We start from the raw sequence: 18,999 nt of genomic DNA, 5'->3' as shown, positions 1-18,999 counted from the left end.
GGACACGCTGAACAGACACCCCTGGGGTACAGACTCTTAATGGTCACACTGTACAGACATCCCTGGGGTCCAGACTCTTACTAGATACTGTTCAGACACCCCTGGGGTACAGACTCTTACTGGTCACACTGTACAAACACCCCTGGGGTACACACTCTTACTGGACACGCTGAACAGACACCCCTGGGGTACAGACTCTTAATGGTCACACTGTACAGACATCCCTGGGGTACAGACACTTACTAGATACTGTTCAGACACCCTGGGGTACAGGCTCTTACTGGACACTCTGTACAGACACCCTTGGGGTCCAGACTCATATTGGACAGGCTGTTCAGACACCCCTGGGGTCCAGACTCATATTGGACAGGCTGTTCAGACACCCCTGGGGTCCAGACTCTTGTGAGACAGACTGTATTAGTATAGGTTATCAGGAGACAGATTACAGGATTTCAGCTTTGTTGTGCACATATACAAATACGAACCCCGGTAAAAGAAACGACAACAAGGTGAAGGCCTGGAAGTCAGGGCAGCAAAAGGCTTTTATTGATCTGGACAGGAGGGAGAGGCCACAGTGCGGAACAGCAGGCGGGGGGGGGGAGGGGTGACACTGCAGAACAGGCGCAGGGGGGTTACTGACGAGTCAGCACTCCAGCAAGAACCTGCTGAGTCACCTGCAGGGGCAGGGGCAGCCAGAGAACGCAGCTCTCTCGGCCCGCAGTCTGGGGAGAGCTGCACCCCCAGACTGGTTCGTGCTCCGGAACCGTGACACCCTGACCCCCCCCCCCCGCAGGGGCCGCAGAGTTGGGGCGCAGCTTCTCGTGGGGGTGCTGCGCTGTCGGGGTTCGTGTGGGGGAGGTGGGGGTTGATGCCAGACACTTATAAAAATAGATCTCTTCTCTTCTCCAGTTTCCTCTGCAGCAGGATCAGCTGACCAGGCCTGGAGAGAGACGGAGAGAGAGCGATCATTCCTTCATTCAAGCAACAGTGAGGTTCATCTTTAAAGGCCAAAACACTCCTGTTACACTGGGGGCTCCAGTCCAGTAGGACAGTCTGTTACACTGGGGGCTCCAGTCCAGTAGGACAGTCTGTTACACTGGGGCTCCAGTCCAGTAGGACAGTCCTGGTACACTGGGGGCTCCAGTCCAATAGGACAGTCCTGGTACACTGGGGGCTCCAGTCCAATAGGACAGTCCTGGTACACTGGGGGCTCCAGTCCAATAGGACAGTCCTGGTACACTAGGGGCTCCAGTCCAATAGGACAGTCCTGGTACACTGGGGGCTCCAGTCCAGTAGGACAGTCCTGGTACACTGGGGGCTCCAGTCCAGTAGGACAGTCTGTTACACTGGGGCTCCAGTCCAGTAGGACAGTCTGTTACACTGGGGGCTCCAGTCCAGTAGGACAGTCTGTTACACTGGGGGCTCCAGTCCAGTAGGACAGTCCTGGTACACTGGGGGCTCCAGTCCCGGTCCAGTAGGACAGTCCTGTTACACTGGGGGCTCCGGTCCAGTAGGACAGTCCTGTTACACTGGGGGCTCCAGTTCAGTAGGACAGTCTGGTACACTGGGGGCTGCAATCCCAGTCCAGTGACACTAGGGGGCGACAGTGACAGACAGCACACAATGCTGCAACACTAGTGGCTGGAATGACTGACTGAAGGACTCACCCAGATAATCATCCATCAGGGATCCAATTGCAAACTGAAAGAGAAAAACAACATGAGGGAGGGAGTTACCGGGAGCACGAGAGATGGGGGGGAGGGGTGAGAGAGAGAGAGAGACACTCACGATGTCGTTCTTGTCCACTCTCGTCCCCACAATCTTCAGCCGGATCTCGTCGTCCTGCTGGATCACGATGTCCTGCACGGGACAGACAGACAGACCGACCAGCGGCGGGGAGTCAGAAGCTCTGCAATAGCGGGCAGCGAGAGAGAGGGGGGGGCGGCGCCTCTCCTTGTTAAACCCAAGCCCAGACTCACCTCGTCCACCGTCTTGTAGCAGGGAGGGTTGGAGTTCGGGTCGAATTCCATCTCTGAAGGAATGGACTGTGAACACAAGAGCAACAGTTACCGTCCTGCAGCGCCGGAGGGAGAGCTGGGACAGACTTCCAAGTCGCAGCAGAGAGGGAAACAGGAAGCAGGGCCGAGCATCGGGACTAGAGAGGAAGAGGGGTCCGGTACTCACGTGACGAGAGATGAAACACGACATTGGTCCAATTTCTGTGAACAGCCCCACCTAGGAGATGGAGAGACGGGTTGTCAGGAGGCCGTCAGGAGGGTAGAAAAGAGGACAGAGAGAGAGAGACAGGCCATTAGGACGATTGAAGAGAGCAGAGAGAGAGAGACAGGCCATTAGGACGATTGAAGAGAGCAGAGAGAGAGAGACAGGCCATTAGGACGATTGAAGAAAGGGGAGAGAGACAGGCCATTAGGACGATTGAAGAGAGCAGAGAGAGAGAGACAGGTGATTAGGAAGGTAGGAAAGGAGAGATGGATGAGAAGGGGAGAGAGAGACAGGCCATCAGGAGGTCTCCATGCTCTGTCCTGACCTTGTTGACCTGAGTGACCACAGCATCCACCACCTCTCCCTTGAAGGGTCGGAACACGATGGCCTTGTACTTGACCGGGTACAGCACGAAGCCCCTGCCAGGCTGGATCACGCCGGCGCCGATGTTGTCGATGGTGGTCACAGCGATCACAAAGCCATACCTGCCACAGAGACAGAGAGAGGGGGCCGTCAGCACCTGCGCCGCAGGGAAGACCTGGAGCGGAGCGGAGCGGACTGCAGCGATCCCGCTCACTCACTTGCCCGTGCAGGTGCCCTCCACCTCCGTGAACAGCTTCTGCTTCACCGTGTTCAGCAGGTTGGGGCCGAAGTACCGGGGGTGGAGCAGGATCTCGTGTTCCAGGGAGATCTGGGAGGGAGGCAGGCGTTACAGAGCGGGAGACCAGGGCACCTGCCCACTTTTTAAAAATAATTGTTGCACGGCTCTTCCACAAGACGGTCAAACAAGGACGCGACATCACCTCAGCAGGTGCTGGAGGAGGCAGTGATTAATCCTCTAAACCTCTGGTGTGAGGTGCGCCAGCTGCACCATGTGACCAGCGCTTAGCAAGTTCCTTGTATTTACACCGCACTTTCCCCAGGAGTCTCCCCAGACAGGAGAGACCCAATTCACCGCCAGCTGGGAGACACATAGCGGATCAGGAGGATAGAGAAACTCATAAGCAGGTTCGGTGAAATGAAGCATTCCCATTTCTATTTCTAAAAATAAAACCTTTCACATTGAAACGTTTGTCGACAGGCAAGAATGGAGACGCGTTCACTTGCGCACACTTAAATATGTTTATTTCTGTCAGTCCTGCTATAAAATATTCCGGCAAAGACGAACTTTGCACTTTAAAAATGAAATATGAATATTCTTGCGTTTCTGAGCCCAGCGTTCTCCCCCAGTCAGAGCCGCCAGGCTACGTGACCGCGGAAATTAACGATTCAGCTACTTACGTGATAAAACATCGTGTCCCACTTCCACAAGGAGAACCCCTTTAAACCCAATTTAATTACACAAATACGAATATAAATAAAGCAACAACGCTACAACACGAATGAAGCGCCGACGCTCACTCCGCCTTTCCGTTTCCGTCTCAGCATTTCTACGTCATCCGAGGGGGCGGTGCTAACACTGGAGTCCTGGAGCGCTTTCACGTTAGTCTACATAGAGGGCCCATCTAGGGAAATATGTTATGCCTTATTTCTTCAGTTTATGTATTACCCACAAACGACTAAAGCCGTAAAACGTAGAGCATTATCAAGGCTCATGTGAGCAAGTATAATTAACGCGTCAGATGGGTAGAACTGTAGGCGTCTGAGGCTGACCTGAGCCCTCTGTCCACAGGCCTGGCTCTCAGGTCAGGCAGTGAGAGGGTGGGTTCCGTCACCGACCCCAGGGCCACCCCAGCCTCCACCGTTCCTGTTCACTCTCCACAGCCACACCGTCTTTCCGAGTACTGAAGGCAACTTTATTTAAAAAAGGCTTTACATGGCTTTGATAGGTGTGTGCATACAAGAACCATCATATACACATATCATTTGGCAACAGAAAATATAAAAATAATTTAAGAAGGATGCAAGGCAAAATAAGATCAGCGAGGACGCTGCTATATTCTTGTAGAGGCTTCATTATGGCTTTGATCCACTACCCAGGCAGAAGCATTCACACCGTAAAATAATCCTAAACCCATTCCTAAAAAAATAAAAATCAACATCGAACAAAGCTCTCACTTCAAACACGCTGCGGTACGAACATCTACAGCTGCAGCTCACTCAGCATTTCAGAACAGATTAGATCAAAATCAACCCCCCCACCCAGGCAATTTCTTTTATTACTGAAACCCTCCCCCATGCCCACCTCCCTCAAGGTGGAGAGAGAACAGCGCAGCCCGACCCGACCCGACCCGACCCGAGCCAGTCCAGGGCCTCGTCTGCGAGGGAGGACTGGTCCAGTCAGAGGGAGCCTGGGACACACACACTGACTATCCATCCTTAGGACCTCGTGGCCCAAAGAGTGTGTGTCCCAGACTCCCTCTGACAGAAGCTCCACACACACGGCTATCAAGCGCGCCCCCTGGTGTCCACTCTCGCTGACAAGGACTCCAGCGTCTCTCCTCCGTTTCAACTTCAGGCTTTGGCTGTGTGGCTTTGGCAGCGCAGGAAGCTGCTGCAAGCAGACGAGCGACGGTGCCCCCCCTGCCCCCCAGCTGGGCGGGGCTATGCGCTTTCCCGTGCTCCGCAGAGGTGGGCGGGCTCCGAGGAGAGGGGCTGAGCGAAGCCGGAGTCCCAGTCCCTCTCGAACACGGCCTGCAGGTCACTCTGGACGCTGCGCTTGCCTGCCCCGGCTGGAGCCCCCGTCTGGTTCACCACCAGCCCCACGCCCGCCGTGTGGGTGAAGTAATTCTCCGACCAGTTGGATGTCCCTACGCGAGGGGGGTAGGGGGGAGAGAACGGGGCACCGTCAGTGTGGTACAAGGCTGAGCGTGACGAAATGAAAAGTTGAGAGGCTGGCCTGCAGGGGGGGGAGGGGGGGGCAAGGCTAAGAAAGGGCAGGGCTGTGATAGGGCCAGCCTACGGGGGGGAGGGGTTAAGTGAGGCTTGGCTCAGGGCAGGGCTGTGATAGGCCAGTCAGCCTCAGGGTGGGGCGGGGCTCAGCGAGGCAAGGCACTGCTTACCTATGTACGCGACTCTGTCCGTCACCATGTACTTAGCGTGGTTCACCCTGGCGTAGGGGATCATCTTCTGCTCCTCGGTGGAGGGCACCTCGAACACTTTCTACAGAGACAGAGGACAGGACGAGCACGGTGAGGCCCCGGCCGGGGAGGGGGAAGACCGCTCGGACAGCGGGAGAGAGAGAGAGAGAGAGAGAGAGAGAGAGAGAGAGAGAGAGAGAGAGAGAGAGAGAGAGAGAGAGAGAGAGAGAGAGAGAGGACTGACCACGTGCAGCCGGCAGCTCAGGGGCGGGTGGTTCGGCACGCCGAGCGACTCCAGGAAGACGAACATGGGCTGGTCGGAGTGCGGCCAGCAGCTGACCAGCAGCCGCACCTCCACGCCACGCGCGCACGCCGCCGCCCGCAGCGCTGAGTCGATGGGCGGCCAGAACTGGGCCGGCTCAGTGTACTGGGAGGCCGGCAGGAAGTCCATGACCGAGACGTAGACGAAGCGGCGGGCGTCCGAGATCACGCCCAGGATGGCCGAGAGGTCGTCCGTGCGGCCGTCCGCGGACAGCGGCGGGGGAGCGCTCTGCGGGGGAGTGGGCGGGCAGAGAGTCAGGAGCAGCATGCACACAAATTCAGTCACGCACGAGCGCTGTCCGACGGCCGGCCCTCACCGACAGGTAGACCTGCGCCGGGAGCCCGTTCAGCTGCAGCTGCAGGGGGCGCTGTGCGCTGGACAGAGCGCTGAGGCGGCGGGGCCAGCGCGCGGGCACTGCGCCCCCTGCTGGAGAGCCCAGGAGCCAGTACGCCTGGAACAGCCGGGACACGTCTCTGGCCAGGCAGCTGCAGTTCGTCACCGAGACGGCCAGCTCCTTCACCTGCGGGAGAGCAGACGGCCAGTTACAGAGCCGGTCTCCTGCAGGGGGGCGGGCAGGCCATGAGCCGGAAGGGAGGCACCTGTGTGAGGGAGCGCCAGTCCATGTTGGCACTGCCCAGGTAGGCGTGCTGGCCGTCCACCTCCCAGAGCTTGGTGTGCAGGATCCCCCCGGTCAGGTTCTGCAGGTAGACCGGGCGCACCTCCGCGCCTGCGCACACAGAGAGGGAGAGGGAGGGACAGGGATCAGACTCGCGCAGCCTTCCCCCAGGGGCTGTGAGCAGGCTTGGGGGTGGGGTGCGGGGTGCGGCCTCCTACCTGCGAGCGCAAGGTCGTCCGTGTCCCTGGGGTACGTCTGGGGGCTGTTGACGGCGATCCTGAGGCCCACCCCTCGAGCTGGCAGGCCCCTCAGAGCCTCGAACACACGCTTCCCCTGCGCCGCACACACACAAGGGACAGCTCATTAACCTTCTGCCCACATGACTAGTGCAGCTGAAAGTCTTTCTTTCTCTCCAGTGCTCCGAGCGTCCGAGCCCTCTCCCTGCCTGCCCTCCAGCGCTCCGAGCCCTCTCCCTGACTCACCTCCAGTGCTCCGAGCCCTCTCCCTGCCTGCCCTCCAGCGCTCCGAGCCCTCTCCCTGACTCACCTCCAGTGCTCCGAGCCCTCTCCCTGCCTGCCCTCCAGCGCTCCGAGCCCTCTCCCTGACTCACCTCCAGTGCTCCGAGCCCTCTCCCTGACTCCCCTCCAGTGCTCCGAGCCCTCTCCCTGACTCCCCTCCAGTGCTCCGAGCCCTCTCCCTGACTCACCTCCAGTGCTCCGAGCCCTCTCCCTGCCTGCCCTCCAGTGCTCCGAGCCCTCTCCCTGACTCCCCTCCAGTGCTCCGAGCCCTCTCCCTGCCTGCCCTCCAGTGCTCCGAGCCCTCTCCCTTCTCCCCTCCAGTGCTCCAAGCCCTCTCCCTGACTCACCTCCAGTGCGCTGGGCTCGGAGGCCTCCAGGTCGGTGTCCCTCAGTGTGAGGTAGAAGGCTGCGATGCTGACGCTGTGGTTGGCTCTGTGCAGCAGGTCTCTCCAGGCCTGGGAGATGGGGGTCAGGCGGGGGGAGCCAGGGGGGTACTCCAGCCCCTCAGGGAGGCTCTCCAGCAGGGACAGGCTGCACCAGGAGGGACAGAGACTGACACGTTCCAATCTGCTGATTTCAGTATCAGCGGCAGCACGATCTTCGATATTTTTAACGGATTTACAATTATACTGCGTACAACGGCGACTGGGACTCTGTGGCCTTCCAGATAAATGCCATATCAGGTCATTAGCACAGTAGCACAGACTTTCCACACACGCAGCAAGAGTCACCCAATTCTCTGACAGCACCCAGGTCTGGATCCGCAGAGAAACAAGGGCCACAGGCACGTCTTCACACAGAGAGTGGTGGGGGTGGGGAGCAAGCAGGATCCCTGGGATGTGGAGGCAGCGCCCGCGCGTCCCTACCTGCAGTCGGAGCCGCAGGCCTCCTGCCGTGCCCACAGGTCCCCGGCCCACAGCCAGTCCAGGTCCAGCGGCGCCAGCAGGGCGCCGGCCAGCCCCGGCCTCCCAGAGGGCCACAGGAACAGGCCGCCCCCCCCCAGCAGGAGCAGCAGGGGGGGGAGGAGGCAGAGCAGGGTGGAGCAGTAGCGCCGCAGCTGCAGGGAGGGAGAGAGCAGGCCGGTCAGCCCCTGCTGAGAACCAGTCTGCTGCAGGGAGGGAGAGAGCAGGCCGGTCAGCAGCTGGGCTGGTCCTCTCCCGCCCAGCCGAGAGCCCGCGGCCTTCAGCAGAGCTACAGCTATTCCAGGTAAAGGATCTAGTTGCCCATTTGGACAGCTTCAAAGATTGCTCAAAGGGGAAAGCAACCCCAGCCCCGCCCTGGCCTGAGGGAGGTCAAGCACACAGCTCGGCGGTCCCCGAGTGGCCGAGGAATCAGAACACCCACAGGAGCACTCACCCTGCCTCGGGGCCCGGGCCGGCCCGCTCCCTCCTGCCTCGCCTCCCTCCCTCCGGCCGCTCGTCTGCCTCTGGGATTGAGGGCGGGTTTCTCGCTCCGGGCTCCCACCTCAAAGACCACCGCCTCTCGCTCAGCCTCAGCCTCGGAGCCCACCTCCTCTCCCTCAGCCTCAGCCTCGGGGGCAGCCTCCTCTTGCTCAGCCTCCTCTTCCCCGGCCTCAGAGTCCACCTCCTTTTCCTCGGCCTCGGAGTCCACCTCCTCTTCCTCGGCCTCGGAGCCCACCTCCTCTTCCTCGGCCTCGGAGTCCACCTCCTCTTCCCCAGCCTCCTTTTCCTCGGCCTCGGAGCCCACCTCCTCTTCCTCAGCCTCGGAGCCTGCCTCCTCTCGCTCGGCCTCGGAGCCCACCTCCTCTCGCTCGGCCTCGGAGCCCACCTCCTCTCGCTCGGCCTCAGCCTCCTCTCCTCCTTCCTCGGAGGCAGGCGGCGTGTCTTCTCTGGGCTCTGCCTCCGAGGGGACGGGGGGGCCTCTCCGAGGCTGTGTTTTGGAGGCCTCCCTGCTCGTGGCCTCGGCCCTGGGGGCAGGTGTGCCTCTCTCCAGCTGCCCTCCCCTGGTCTCGGGGGCGAGAGCCCCTGCGCCAGCCTCCTGCGCCGCCTCGGGCCTGGGGGTCCCGGTCTCGGCCCTGAGCGCCGGGCGGGGGCTCAGCGCGGTGTCCGACCAGCCCATCTCGAGGTGCGGCTTGGCCGCGCGCTCCCAGGGCCTGACGGGGAGCTGGGAGGGGGGGGGCTTGCCCGGGGGGGGGCGGTCCACGGGCCGCAGCAGACGGGCGCCGGAGCTCTGGAAGGTGGGGATCCTGGAGGTGGGGGCCTTCGGCGCCGCGGCCCGGGGGGGCTCCGTCTCCTCTCCCTCCCGGTCCTCCAGGTCCAGTCTGCGCAGGATGACCGAGGGGCACTGACCGCAAGGGAGCAGAGAGAAAGCAACACCCGTTAACGAGAATCCCAGCGGCTCAGAGCGACGCCCCGAGCTCAGACTGCGCAGCTGACGGGAGAGCGTCTGGAGGCTCTTCCTGCAGTGTGTTGGTGTGTCAACAGGCACATGATGCCCCCCATCACACCCAGTTATGTGGTTAGCAGAGGAACACAAGAGCCTCTGTGTGGCAGGAGGGCGCCAGGGACACGCCCTGCACCCAACGCAAAGCAACGTCAACCAACCCAGCCTGCCCCCAGGGCAGACCCCTGGCCCAGGGTGTGCCCCCGGAGCTCAGCGCCCTCGCAGCCGGGCTGAAAAACACACCCTGTTTGAGCAGCTCAGTGCATAAAACACCCCTCAGCCATCGCCTGGAGCAGCCCGGCACCTGCTGATCCCCAGGAGAGCCCCCACTGCCCTCTCCAGACCGGGTCAGAGCCCGTCCGGTCCAGAGAGGAGCTGGGCTCCGCAGCACTGTAGCTCCAGACCGGGTCAGAGCCCGTCCGGTCCAGAGAGGAGCTGGGCTCCGCGGCGCTGTAGCTCCAGACCGGGTCAGAGCCCGTGCGGTCCAGAGAGGAGCTCTACAACAGAGGACCTACCATGGAGTCCAGCTGGGGGTGCTGGCGAGGGCGGCCCCTGCCTCTGGCCTCAGGCTCCTCCAGTTCAGACTCTGGTTCTGGTTCTACTGGCGCTGGGTCCCCAGAAGCAGAGTGGTGGGCCCGGATGCCAGGGCGTGGCTGCAGGTCCTGGGCGTCCTCCCCCTCCGACTGCTCTGCAGACATGTCCACCACCTCCTGCAGGACAGTGGACACCGGGGGTCAGAGTGCGTCTCGACGGCACGGCTTGTGCCACGCACCCACCGCCCTTCGCGTACAGCAGCACCTCCCCTCCCTGAAGTAGCCACTGTGCCCGTTGCCCCACACGCGCCTGTAGGTCTGTGCGGACCAGCGAAGCCCTGGTCTGTCCTTCCGCACTGCTGCGGGACTGCACGGTCCTCCAGCCGCCCCAGTGCTCACTCCTGACGACCCTGACAGAAGAACCAGCTCAAGACCAGCTCGACTGTGATCATCTCTCTGCAGCGCCACAGCTCACGGCTGGCCCGAGCTGGGCTGGGACCCCCATGGGGCCCAGTTCAAGCCCCAGCGCTCACGACACTGGCGCTGCGGCGGCGGAGACGTCTGCTCGGCCGGCAGCTGACAGCTCGTCCCCGGCCCCGCGGTGCGCAGCGAACCGACGAGACGGAGAGACCCGCACCTCCACCGGCCCGCCCAGGGTGTCCCGCAGTCTCGCCGAGCGCCGCAGCGGCGTCTCCGCCCGGGCCAGCCGAGCCGACCTCCGCCGGCCCATCGCTCACCGGGCCAGCGGCAGCCCGGGCGCCGGGGGCCTCAAACGGAAGCAGGCGGCGGCTGTCGCTGCGTTTCCAAGACGTCTGTCCTCTCGCCCTCGACTACAGCCCGGCTTCTCGCTCGCCGAATATATCTTTTTCCACGGCCGTGACGCCAAACGCACGAAGACGAACTGCCCCGCAGCGGCTGGAGTTGAAGCGGACCGCGGTTTCCTGCGCCGGCTGGTAATTGGCGGCCGAGAGAGAGAGAGAGGGAGCGGGGAGGGGGGCAGAGAGGGGCCGGCGCGCCGCACCGCGCCCCCTGGCGGACACGGACCCGTCCTACACCCCCCCAGGACCCATGCCGCGGGAGCTGGAGAAAATGAGCATCTTTCATTCATATAGCGCCTCTTCCTATATATTCATATAGTTCCCACCCAAACCCGAGCCCCCCGAGGAACAGTGGCTCCTGTTTTACACTCCAGGGGAGCCTGCAGTTAGGGAGTGGGGCAGATCGGCTTCCAGCTCCTACAGGCCCAGGGGGATCTGTACCGGGACCTCCCTGTACCAGTACCAGAACCACCCTCTGTCAAGTCTCCTGCCCAACCCAGTATCAACCTGTACCAGTACCTGAGTGAGTGTGAGTACCAGAACCGCCCTCACTCAGGTCTGCTGCCCGACCCGGATCTGTACCAGGTATCACCCCTGTACCAGTACCAGAACCGCCCTCAGTCAGGTCTGCTGCCCGACCTGGATCTGTACCAGGTATCACCCCTGTACCAGTACCAGAACCGCCCTCACTCAGGTCTGCTGCCCGACCCGGATCTGTACCAGGTATCACCCCTGTACCAGTCTGCCAGTACCAGGACCGCCCTCTGTCAGGTCTGCTGCCTGACCCAGAACCCGCCGGACCTGCAGAGGGGGAAGATGCCCCTTTGTGAGCGGGTTCGACAGACTGATCGGGTCCCCTGGGTTCCTGCGGCTGCTTCCATCAGACACCAGTGATCCTGCTAAAAAGCACCGGCCTGTAGGAACAATTCAAATTAAAATCCCAGGGTGTCTCTCAAGAACAGTAGGGGTGTTACCCCAGTGTCCTGGCCATATTCCCCCCTGGCCTTTACCCCTCATGGCCTCCTAATAACCCCCCTCTCTGAACTGGCTCCATCACTCTGCTCTCCTCCCCACTGAGAGCTGGGGTGTGGGGAGCGGACTGGCGCCTCACCCAGGTGGGGGTACACACTGCTGGGGGTGCAGGGGACCCCCAGGACGAGTGGAGAAGAGCTAGGGAAGGGCAAGGAAGGTGTTACACGAGAGGAGAAGCAGAAACCAGCCTCTGTGCAACCAGACCGCCCTCCCGAGCTGGGGAAAGAGCCCACACCCTGGTCAAGACAAAACAACAAGAACAGCGCCGTTTACATTAAACAGCCTGAGGACTGAGGAGCGCCCTCGGTCATACAGCGTCCGGTCAGCAGTCTAACATTGATCCGTACAGCCCTCATCGGCTCTCGCATCGACTGGCGAACACCCTGCACATCTCTCCTCTACAACTCGACACCCTTACGATTCCGAGCTGTCAGCCACCGCTGACTGAGCTCCCCAGGGATGGTGACGATATAATGTCGACGAATCAAGCCGTTAAGGCTCCCGGACGACGGGCTGGTGTGATGTTTTGAGGCGGAATCGCGGCGTCTCCTGTCGTGTCGTGTCGCGTCGCGTCGCGTCACCGACGGTCCTCCCGCCGCGGGTGGGCGCTGTTCCCTCCTCCTCCTCCTCCTCTCCTACCGGCCTCCGTCTCCTGCGCGGCGCGAGAGCGCGTCGGTTTGAATTTGAAATTTGAAGGCGGGGGGGGGGGGGGGGCCGCGCGCGCCGCAGGGCTTCTAGAACCCCGTGACGCTCGTCGTCGTCGCCGCCGTGCGGCCGCCATGTTGGGAAGGGGCCGGAGGACCCTGCAGCACCGTGTTCTCTATCGGTCACCTAAAACGTGTAATGAAACGAGGGGCGCAGGGGCACAGCTCTTGAGTTCGTCACTCTTGTAGATTTAAAAAAACAACAACCAGCGCCTTCCAAAGCTTAACGTGCATGGATTCCTTTATTGTGAACGCCTGTAAGACGTCTCTAACAAGCACAAACTGTCCCTTCCAGGGCATGGCGCCCCTTTCGTGCTCCTGTGTTCATGCTGTGTGCGTCACCTGCTAATTAGACAATCTGAGACTCAATTAAGGAATGAAAGTGTCAACTATCGCCCGTTATCCTCAACTGCAGGTCTGCTCTGGGTCTACAGCAGGACTGAAGACAAGGCAGAGCATTCGTCAGGAATCCAACAATCCACTGTGTTGTATTTTAAAAATAAATACATATTACTGCCGCTAGTAACACTGAGACTATTAAAATACTATTTCCCCCTCACTTTTACTGAACATCAAATCACACAAAAAGGAGAAAGGTAAAAGAACAAAAAGTACAGGACAACACTCTGCCCGAGGTATTTAAACATCGGAACACAATTAATCTAAATTGTGTACATAAAAGCAATTGCATTCATGTTATTTTTCAGCAAAAGTACTAACGCGGGGATTATTAATATCCGCAAGGGACGTGACCGAGAGGCTCCCTCCCCTTCTCGCTCCCGATTGGCTGTCCCCGCCTTGATGGACACCTCGGCCCCTCCCACTTTCCCCACTTGTTTACCGGCGGAACGTGCCTGCCTCTGCGCCTGCGCCCTACTGCGCGACCTGTCAAAGACGCCCCCGGGGCGGAGCCATTCTCGAAACGCCACTCCGCCCCGTGCGCAGCAAGCGAGTCCTCAGCCGTTCCGGCACTACGCAAACAGCGCAGGCCGGCTTGCGCAGGAAGGAGCCGACTGGCGCTGTGCGGGTCCGTCAAGGCAGGTAAGTCGTCCTGATTCGGGTGCCGGCGGGGCGACAGAGGCGTCGGTTTCGAAACGGTGAAGACGAGGCACGGAAGGTCCCCCGCTCCCCGCCTCTGCTGGTTCAAGGGGAGATACGTCGGCGACACCGGGGAGCTTGAGAGTCGAAGTCCGAGGAGGCGTGTGTCTCGCTGCCGGTGGGTGAGAGCCGGGTTGTGTACTTGTGCTGTTTCCTTGTAACTCGGTCCAACTGAGCAGAAACACAAAACAAAGAGCGCCCGTGGTCTTCTTCCTCTGTGTGTGCCCAGAGAGGAGGTGGAGACGGGTGTTGTTGTCGCTGGACAGGGCTGAAGGCGGCTCTGGACCCCGCCGAGACCTCAGCAGGGTCTCGGTGCCGACCGGACCGGCCGGACCGGCCGCCCCGCCGCCTCGCTTACAGGGAGATGTGACGGACAGCAGCCGGACCGGACCCGGGGTCTGCTCGCCGAGCCGCCCGGCCCCTGAGTGCCTCCAGGATTTGAGGAGCACGGTGCGGAGCCGGACCGAGACCGGCGCACGGAAGAAGCTGTCAGAGACGCCGGGCTGGGCCGGGCTGAGCCGGGCTGGGGGGGAACCCTCCCTCTGTCCAGGTGTCTCTCATTCCCTCTTTCTGTACCTCCAGATCAGAACCCCCCCCCTGGCTGCCGCCCCTATTATGGATCTGGCTGCCTGTGCTGAGAAGCAGGAATGCTGGCGAACAACAACAACAACAGCATCTGAGCCGGTCGGACCAGAAAGCCGCCTCTAATAAGGGAGAGGGAGGGAGCGAGGCCCCCGGCGCCAGCCGAGCGGGACGGAGAGCCGGGTTCGGACCCGCGCCGCCGCCGTCATGGACCCCCGGGCCGCCCCGGAGAACGCCTCCCGGCCGGACCCCACGCCCTGGCCCCTGCGGCCCGCCGTGCCGCCCTCGGTGCAGCTGGGGCTGACGGCGGCGTACGCGGCCCTCTACGGCGCCCTCTTCCTGCTGGCCTACGCCCAGCTGTGGCTGCTGCTGGTGTCGGGCCACAAGCGCTGGAGCTACCAGAGCGCCTTCCTGTTCCTGTGCCTGCTGTGGGCCGGCCTGCGCGCCACCCTCTTCTCCTTCTACTTCCGCGACACGCCGGCCGCCAACCGGCTGCCCCCCCCGGCCTACTGGCTGCTGTACTGCTGCCCCGTCTGCCTGCAGTTCTTCACCCTCAGCCTCATCAACCTCTACTTCTCCCAGGTAACTGGGCGGCCGGCCGGCCTCACGGGGCGAGGAAGATCGCTGCCTCCCTCTCTCTCTCTCACTCTCTCACTCTCTCTCTCTCACTCTCTCACTCTCTCTCTCTCACTCTCTCACTCTCTCTCTCTAGGTGGTGTTGAAGATGAGAGAGAAGTTCCGGTCGGAGCCCAGTCGAGGCCTGTGAGTACTCCTCTCACACAGACGCGTAGAGAGGGACACAGAACCACAGGGACACACAGGGCCAGAGGGACACAGAACCACAGGGACACAGGGATACACAGGGCCATAGGGACACAGAACCACAGAACCACAGGGACACACAGGGCCAGAGGGACACAGAACCACAGGGACACACAGGGCCAGTGGGACACAGAACCACAGAACCAAAGGGACACACTGGGCCAGAGGGGCACAGAACCACAGGGACACACAGAGCCAGTGGGACACAGAACCACAGGGACACAGGGACACACAGGGTCAGAGGGACACAGAACCACAGAACCACAGGGACACACAGGGCCAGAGGGACACAGAACCACAGGGACACACAGGGCCAGAGGGACACACAGAACCACAGGGACACAGGGATACACAGGGCCATAGGGACACAGAACCATAGAACCACAGGGACACACAGGGCCAGAGGGGCACAGAACCACAGGGACACACAGGGCCAGTGGGACACAGAACCACAGGGACACAGGGACACACAGGGCCAGAGGGACACAGAACCACAGAACCACAGAACCACAGGGACACACAGAACCACAGGGACCCACAGGGACACACAGGGCCAGAGGGACACACAGGGCCAGAGACGCAGGCAGGCGGAGATGGGAGACAGGCACACAGGCCCAGCCCCACGCCCCTCCGGCTGCACGCCCACATGCTAAGCCTGCCTCCTCCTCTCTGTGCCGCAGGGCGCTGGCCCGACTGGCGTACGGCGGCGCCAGCGCGGTCTTCCTGAGCGTCAACGTGGCGTGCGCCCTCCTGGGGGAGCGGGGCGGCGAGGGCTGGCGGCTGGTGCTGGTCCGGGTTCTGGTCAACGACTCGCTCTTCATCCTGGAGGCCATCGCCCTGGCCGGCTGCCTCCTCATCCTCACCCGGCTTGCCCCTTCCACCAGCCTCTACCTGCAGGGCCAGGTACCCGTTCTCCAGTACAGACCAGTACAGAGGGGCCCTGGGTCCAATACCTGGGGGGGGGGGGGGCTGTCTGTGTGGAGTTTGCATGTTCTTCTCTTGTTTGTGTGGGTTTCCTCCCACAGTGCAGAGGCATGCTGGGGAGATATTTGGCTTCTGGTGTGAAAACTGGTCCTGGTGTGAGTGTCTGTGTGTAGACTGGTGTCCTGCCCGTCCTCCGGATGAGACGTAAAACCGAGGTCCTGACTCTCTGTGGTCATTAAAAAAATCCCAGGGCGCTTCTCGAAAAGAGTAGGGGTGTAACCCCGGCGTCCTGGCCAAATTTCCAATTGGCCCTTACCAATCATGGCCTCCTAACAATCCGCCGCTATGAATTGGCTACATTACTCTGCTCTCCTCCCCACTGAGAGCTGATGTGTGGTGAGCGTTCTGGCGCACTATGGCTGCCGTCGCATCATCCAGGTGGGGCTGCACATTGGTGGTGGTGGAGGGGATCCCCATTACCTGTAAAGCGCTTTGAGTGGAGTGTCCAGAAAAGCGCTATATAAGTGTAAGCAATTATTATTATTATTAATTATTACGGGGTAGAGCACTTGGAAAATGGAGGGGTGACTGGATGCTCTTTGGCAGCGCAGTACCCCTGTCCTCCTGTCAGGGTACACGCAAGAATCACCCCCCCGTCTCCTCGCAGGGCACGACGGTGTGTCACACGGTGGTGCTGGGCGTGGGTGTCATCGTGCTCTTCTCCAGCCGGGCCTGCTACAACCTGGCCGTGCTGGTGCTGTCCCAGAGCCACAAGGTGGAGTCCTTCGACTACGACTGGTACAACATCTCCGACCAGGTACCCGCCCGCCCTGCCCCCCTGAGCTGGTCACCCCGACACCCCAGCGTTAGCGACGCGGCCTTGCTGCCGCCTCAGTCGCAGGAGAGGAGCAGATCGGCCCGTCCAGCCCGGTTGGGCGTTGGTAAACTGATTGAGAGACTTCGGGAGAGGAGCCAGGCTGTCCGCGGCTTCAACCACCTGGCCGAGCTGCTTGTTCCACCCTCCCACCCCCCTCAGTGTAAAGAAAAACACTAGCCTGCAGCTCTATCGCCACGCAGCTCACCACTGGCAGCCCACTGGAGCTCAGCAGGTGTGAGACTCCCAGGAATGCTAAGGCTGTTGCTGAAAGTGGTGTTAGTGAGACCAGTAGGGGGCGCTCACCCTGCGTCTGTGTGGGTCCTAATGCCCTACTATAGTGACGGGGACGCTACACTGTAAAACTGAGGTCCTGACTCTCTGTGGTCATTAAAAATCCCAGGGTGTTGCTCGAGAACAGTAGGGGTGTTACCCCGGCGTCCTGGCCACATTTCCCCCCTGGCCTCCTCATAACCCCCCTCTCTGAACTGGCTTCATCACTGAGAGCTGGGGTGTGGGAAGCAGACTGGCACTTCATCTAGGTGGGGGGTACACACTGCTGGGTGGTGGTGGGGGGGATCCCCATTGATCTGTCCAGAAAAGAACTATAGCAGTGCCAGGATTATTATCTGAAAACAGTGCCTCACAGTGGAGTTGATCTTAGCGGTGGACAGTACAGTGTGTATGGAGCAGCACTCGTGTATTTCCCAGGCTGCAAGACAGTACTTGAGTTGTACACTGGGGTGGGGGGTCTCACAGAGTGCACCCCCCCTGTCTCCAGGCAGACCTGCGCAGCGAGATGGGCGACTGGGGGTACCTGGTGTTCGGGGCGATCCTGTTCATCTGGGAGCTGCTGCCCACCGCCCTGCTCATCGCCATCTTCAGAGTGAGGCGCCCCCCGCGGGACACGGTGGGTCCCCCGCTCTCTCGTTCCTGCTCCGCTGCGCCCCTCCCCGAGCGCCCCCTCCCTGCCTGACGCTCTCCTCCTCTCCCCCTCAGGGCAGCAGTGTGGCTATCGGCACGCGGGGGCCACGCTCCTACTTCTTCGATGATCCTCAAGGGGGAGAGAGCGACCCAGGGGGCCCCTGGGGCCACGGCACTGCTCAGCCTAACAGGTACCCCGAAATAATCCGCGCACGGTGCCGGCATGTCTCTCTCCAGCTGGTACATCAATTCAGTTCTCAATTCAAGATGCTTTATTGGCATGACCTACAATAACTCTCTCTCTCTCCAGCTGGTACCAGTCGAGCGAGTCCTCCTGGTTCGGATCCGGTGAGACGGCACCCCTGCTCTTCGCACGAGACATTCAGCAGACCAATCAGCACCACTCCTTGTACTCCACCCCTCAGAACTGACCAGTCGCGGCCCGACTTGGCAGTCTGGGCACCAGGAATTGACCGATGATGGTCTGAAAGATTGCACTACGAACAACGGACCAATCGCAGCCGGAGTCTGTGGCACGCCCACGTCTCGGGACTGACCCATCGCAGCCAGAGTCTGTGGCACGCCCACGTCTCGGGACTGACCCATCGCAGCCAGAGTCTTTCATTCTTGGACAATCCCTGCCCGTCTGTCCTCCGAACTTTCTACTGGTGACTGGTCAGTACTGTGCCCTTGTGCTCCAACACTCCTCCTACCAGAACCAAAAGTCTCGACAGAAACAGGGACTGAGGGACAGCGGGACCGGTCACCTGTCCAGCCCGAGCAGGTGAGTTCGGCCCTGCAGCTCTGACCCACTCGGAGCAATGGCTGCTGTCTGGACCGTGCAGGACTGTCTGCTCACCCAGAAGACGGGGGGTCTTACTCCAGACAGCACCGCGCTGACTGGCGCCCCTCTAACCAGCGGAAGGCTGTTTCCTGTTCTCCGCTGGGACGGGGAGCACAGGAACTACGCTCTGTTAAAACCGGACCGCCCCGAGCCACGGCGGGATCGGTGGGACAGGACGTCGTGCTGTAGGGGGCGCCGTCGAGCTGCGCAGCGATGCACAGCTGCTGTGCTTTTGTTTCCTAGGAGAGTCCCCGCGTGTCAGATCTCACACTCTCACCAGCGCGGGGACAACGGGGGTCCCCTACCCCACTGGCCCAGCCCCCCGCCGTCCTCACGGATCCATTTGGGGTTTTCCTGAGGCCACATGGGGGCAGACTGGGGCTCCCCAGGACCAGGGGCTACAGAGAGGGGTCCTCCACTGGGAGCCCCATGACTCCATCCCAGACCGATCATTAGGGACTCAACTCCCATCTTTCCATTGTATTAATATTTCAGCTTTTAGTGACGTGTTAAGAAATGAGTGCTAATTAATAAAAGTTGTGTAATGGTAACAAGCTCTTCCTCTGCCTGCGTCTCGACCGCCCTCCCATCCACCTCCTGATGTTGGCTGGAGTTCTTGTCCTGACCGGAGTGCATGGTGTTCATAGGACAGGACCTAGTGAGAGAGAGAGCTCTGCCCTCGACTGCAGCGCCTGGCGTTCACAGGACAGGGCCCAGGGAGAGAGAGCTCTGCTCTCGACTG

The 18,999-nt window shown here is 61.0% G+C and overlaps 3 protein-coding genes across 12 annotated transcripts; 1 reads left to right on the top strand and 2 right to left on the bottom strand.

The window, feature by feature from the left end:
• Positions 1 to 524: 524 nt before the first annotated feature.
• On the bottom strand, positions 525 to 3,659 carry polr2g (RNA polymerase II subunit G). Its single transcript, XM_069180297.1, has 8 exons — positions 3,505 to 3,659; positions 2,805 to 2,914; positions 2,549 to 2,708; positions 2,185 to 2,235; positions 1,980 to 2,045; positions 1,789 to 1,860; positions 1,668 to 1,701; positions 525 to 940 (listed from the first exon to the last, which is right to left on the bottom strand). The coding sequence occupies exons 1-8, from the start codon at positions 3,514 to 3,516 to the stop codon at positions 927 to 929; spliced, it is 519 nt and encodes a 172-aa protein (XP_069036398.1). The 5' UTR covers positions 3,517 to 3,659; the 3' UTR covers positions 525 to 926.
• A 338-nt stretch (positions 3,660 to 3,997) lies between these two features.
• On the bottom strand, positions 3,998 to 12,130 carry pld7 (phospholipase D family, member 7). 8 transcript variants are annotated; one of them, XM_069180292.1, is made up of 12 exons: positions 10,273 to 12,130; positions 9,618 to 9,812; positions 8,338 to 9,003; positions 8,056 to 8,283; positions 7,566 to 7,807; positions 7,047 to 7,230; positions 6,400 to 6,514; positions 6,165 to 6,292; positions 5,882 to 6,085; positions 5,488 to 5,793; positions 5,226 to 5,325; positions 3,998 to 4,973 (listed from the first exon to the last, which is right to left on the bottom strand). In XM_069180292.1, exons 1-12 carry the CDS (start codon positions 10,363 to 10,365, stop codon positions 4,768 to 4,770), a joined length of 2,667 nt encoding a protein of 888 aa, XP_069036393.1. In that variant the 5' UTR covers positions 10,366 to 12,130; the 3' UTR covers positions 3,998 to 4,767. The 8 variants fall into 8 exon arrangements, with proteins under 8 accessions (XP_069036393.1, XP_069036392.1, XP_015194271.2 ...); XM_069180291.1 differs by having other exon boundaries at positions 8,056 to 8,310; positions 8,365 to 9,003; positions 10,273 to 12,129; XM_015338785.2 differs by having other exon boundaries at positions 8,056 to 9,003; positions 10,273 to 10,715; positions 11,904 to 12,129.
• A 166-nt stretch (positions 12,131 to 12,296) lies between these two features.
• gpr137 (G protein-coupled receptor 137) lies at positions 12,297 to 18,811 on the top strand. 3 transcript variants are annotated; one of them, XM_069180296.1, is made up of 9 exons: positions 12,297 to 13,405; positions 13,517 to 13,737; positions 13,870 to 14,451; positions 14,582 to 14,631; positions 15,372 to 15,594; positions 16,283 to 16,432; positions 17,271 to 17,399; positions 17,489 to 17,604; positions 17,724 to 18,811. In XM_069180296.1, exons 3-9 carry the CDS (start codon positions 14,077 to 14,079, stop codon positions 17,842 to 17,844), a joined length of 1,164 nt encoding a protein of 387 aa, XP_069036397.1. In that variant the 5' UTR covers positions 12,297 to 13,405; positions 13,517 to 13,737; positions 13,870 to 14,076; the 3' UTR covers positions 17,845 to 18,811. The 3 variants fall into 3 exon arrangements, with proteins under 3 accessions (XP_069036397.1, XP_069036396.1, XP_069036395.1); XM_069180295.1 differs by lacking the exon at positions 13,517 to 13,737; XM_069180294.1 differs by having other exon boundaries at positions 13,517 to 14,451.
• The last annotated feature ends 188 nt before the right edge of the window (positions 18,812 to 18,999 follow it).

The sequence above is a fragment of the Lepisosteus oculatus genome, chromosome 18, assembly GCF_040954835.1.
Source record: "Lepisosteus oculatus isolate fLepOcu1 chromosome 18, fLepOcu1.hap2, whole genome shotgun sequence".
Taxonomy (NCBI): Eukaryota; Metazoa; Chordata; class Actinopteri; order Semionotiformes; family Lepisosteidae; genus Lepisosteus; species Lepisosteus oculatus.
Note: the sequence above shows the minus strand (reverse complement) of the source record. Positions and strands in the feature narration are given on the sequence as shown.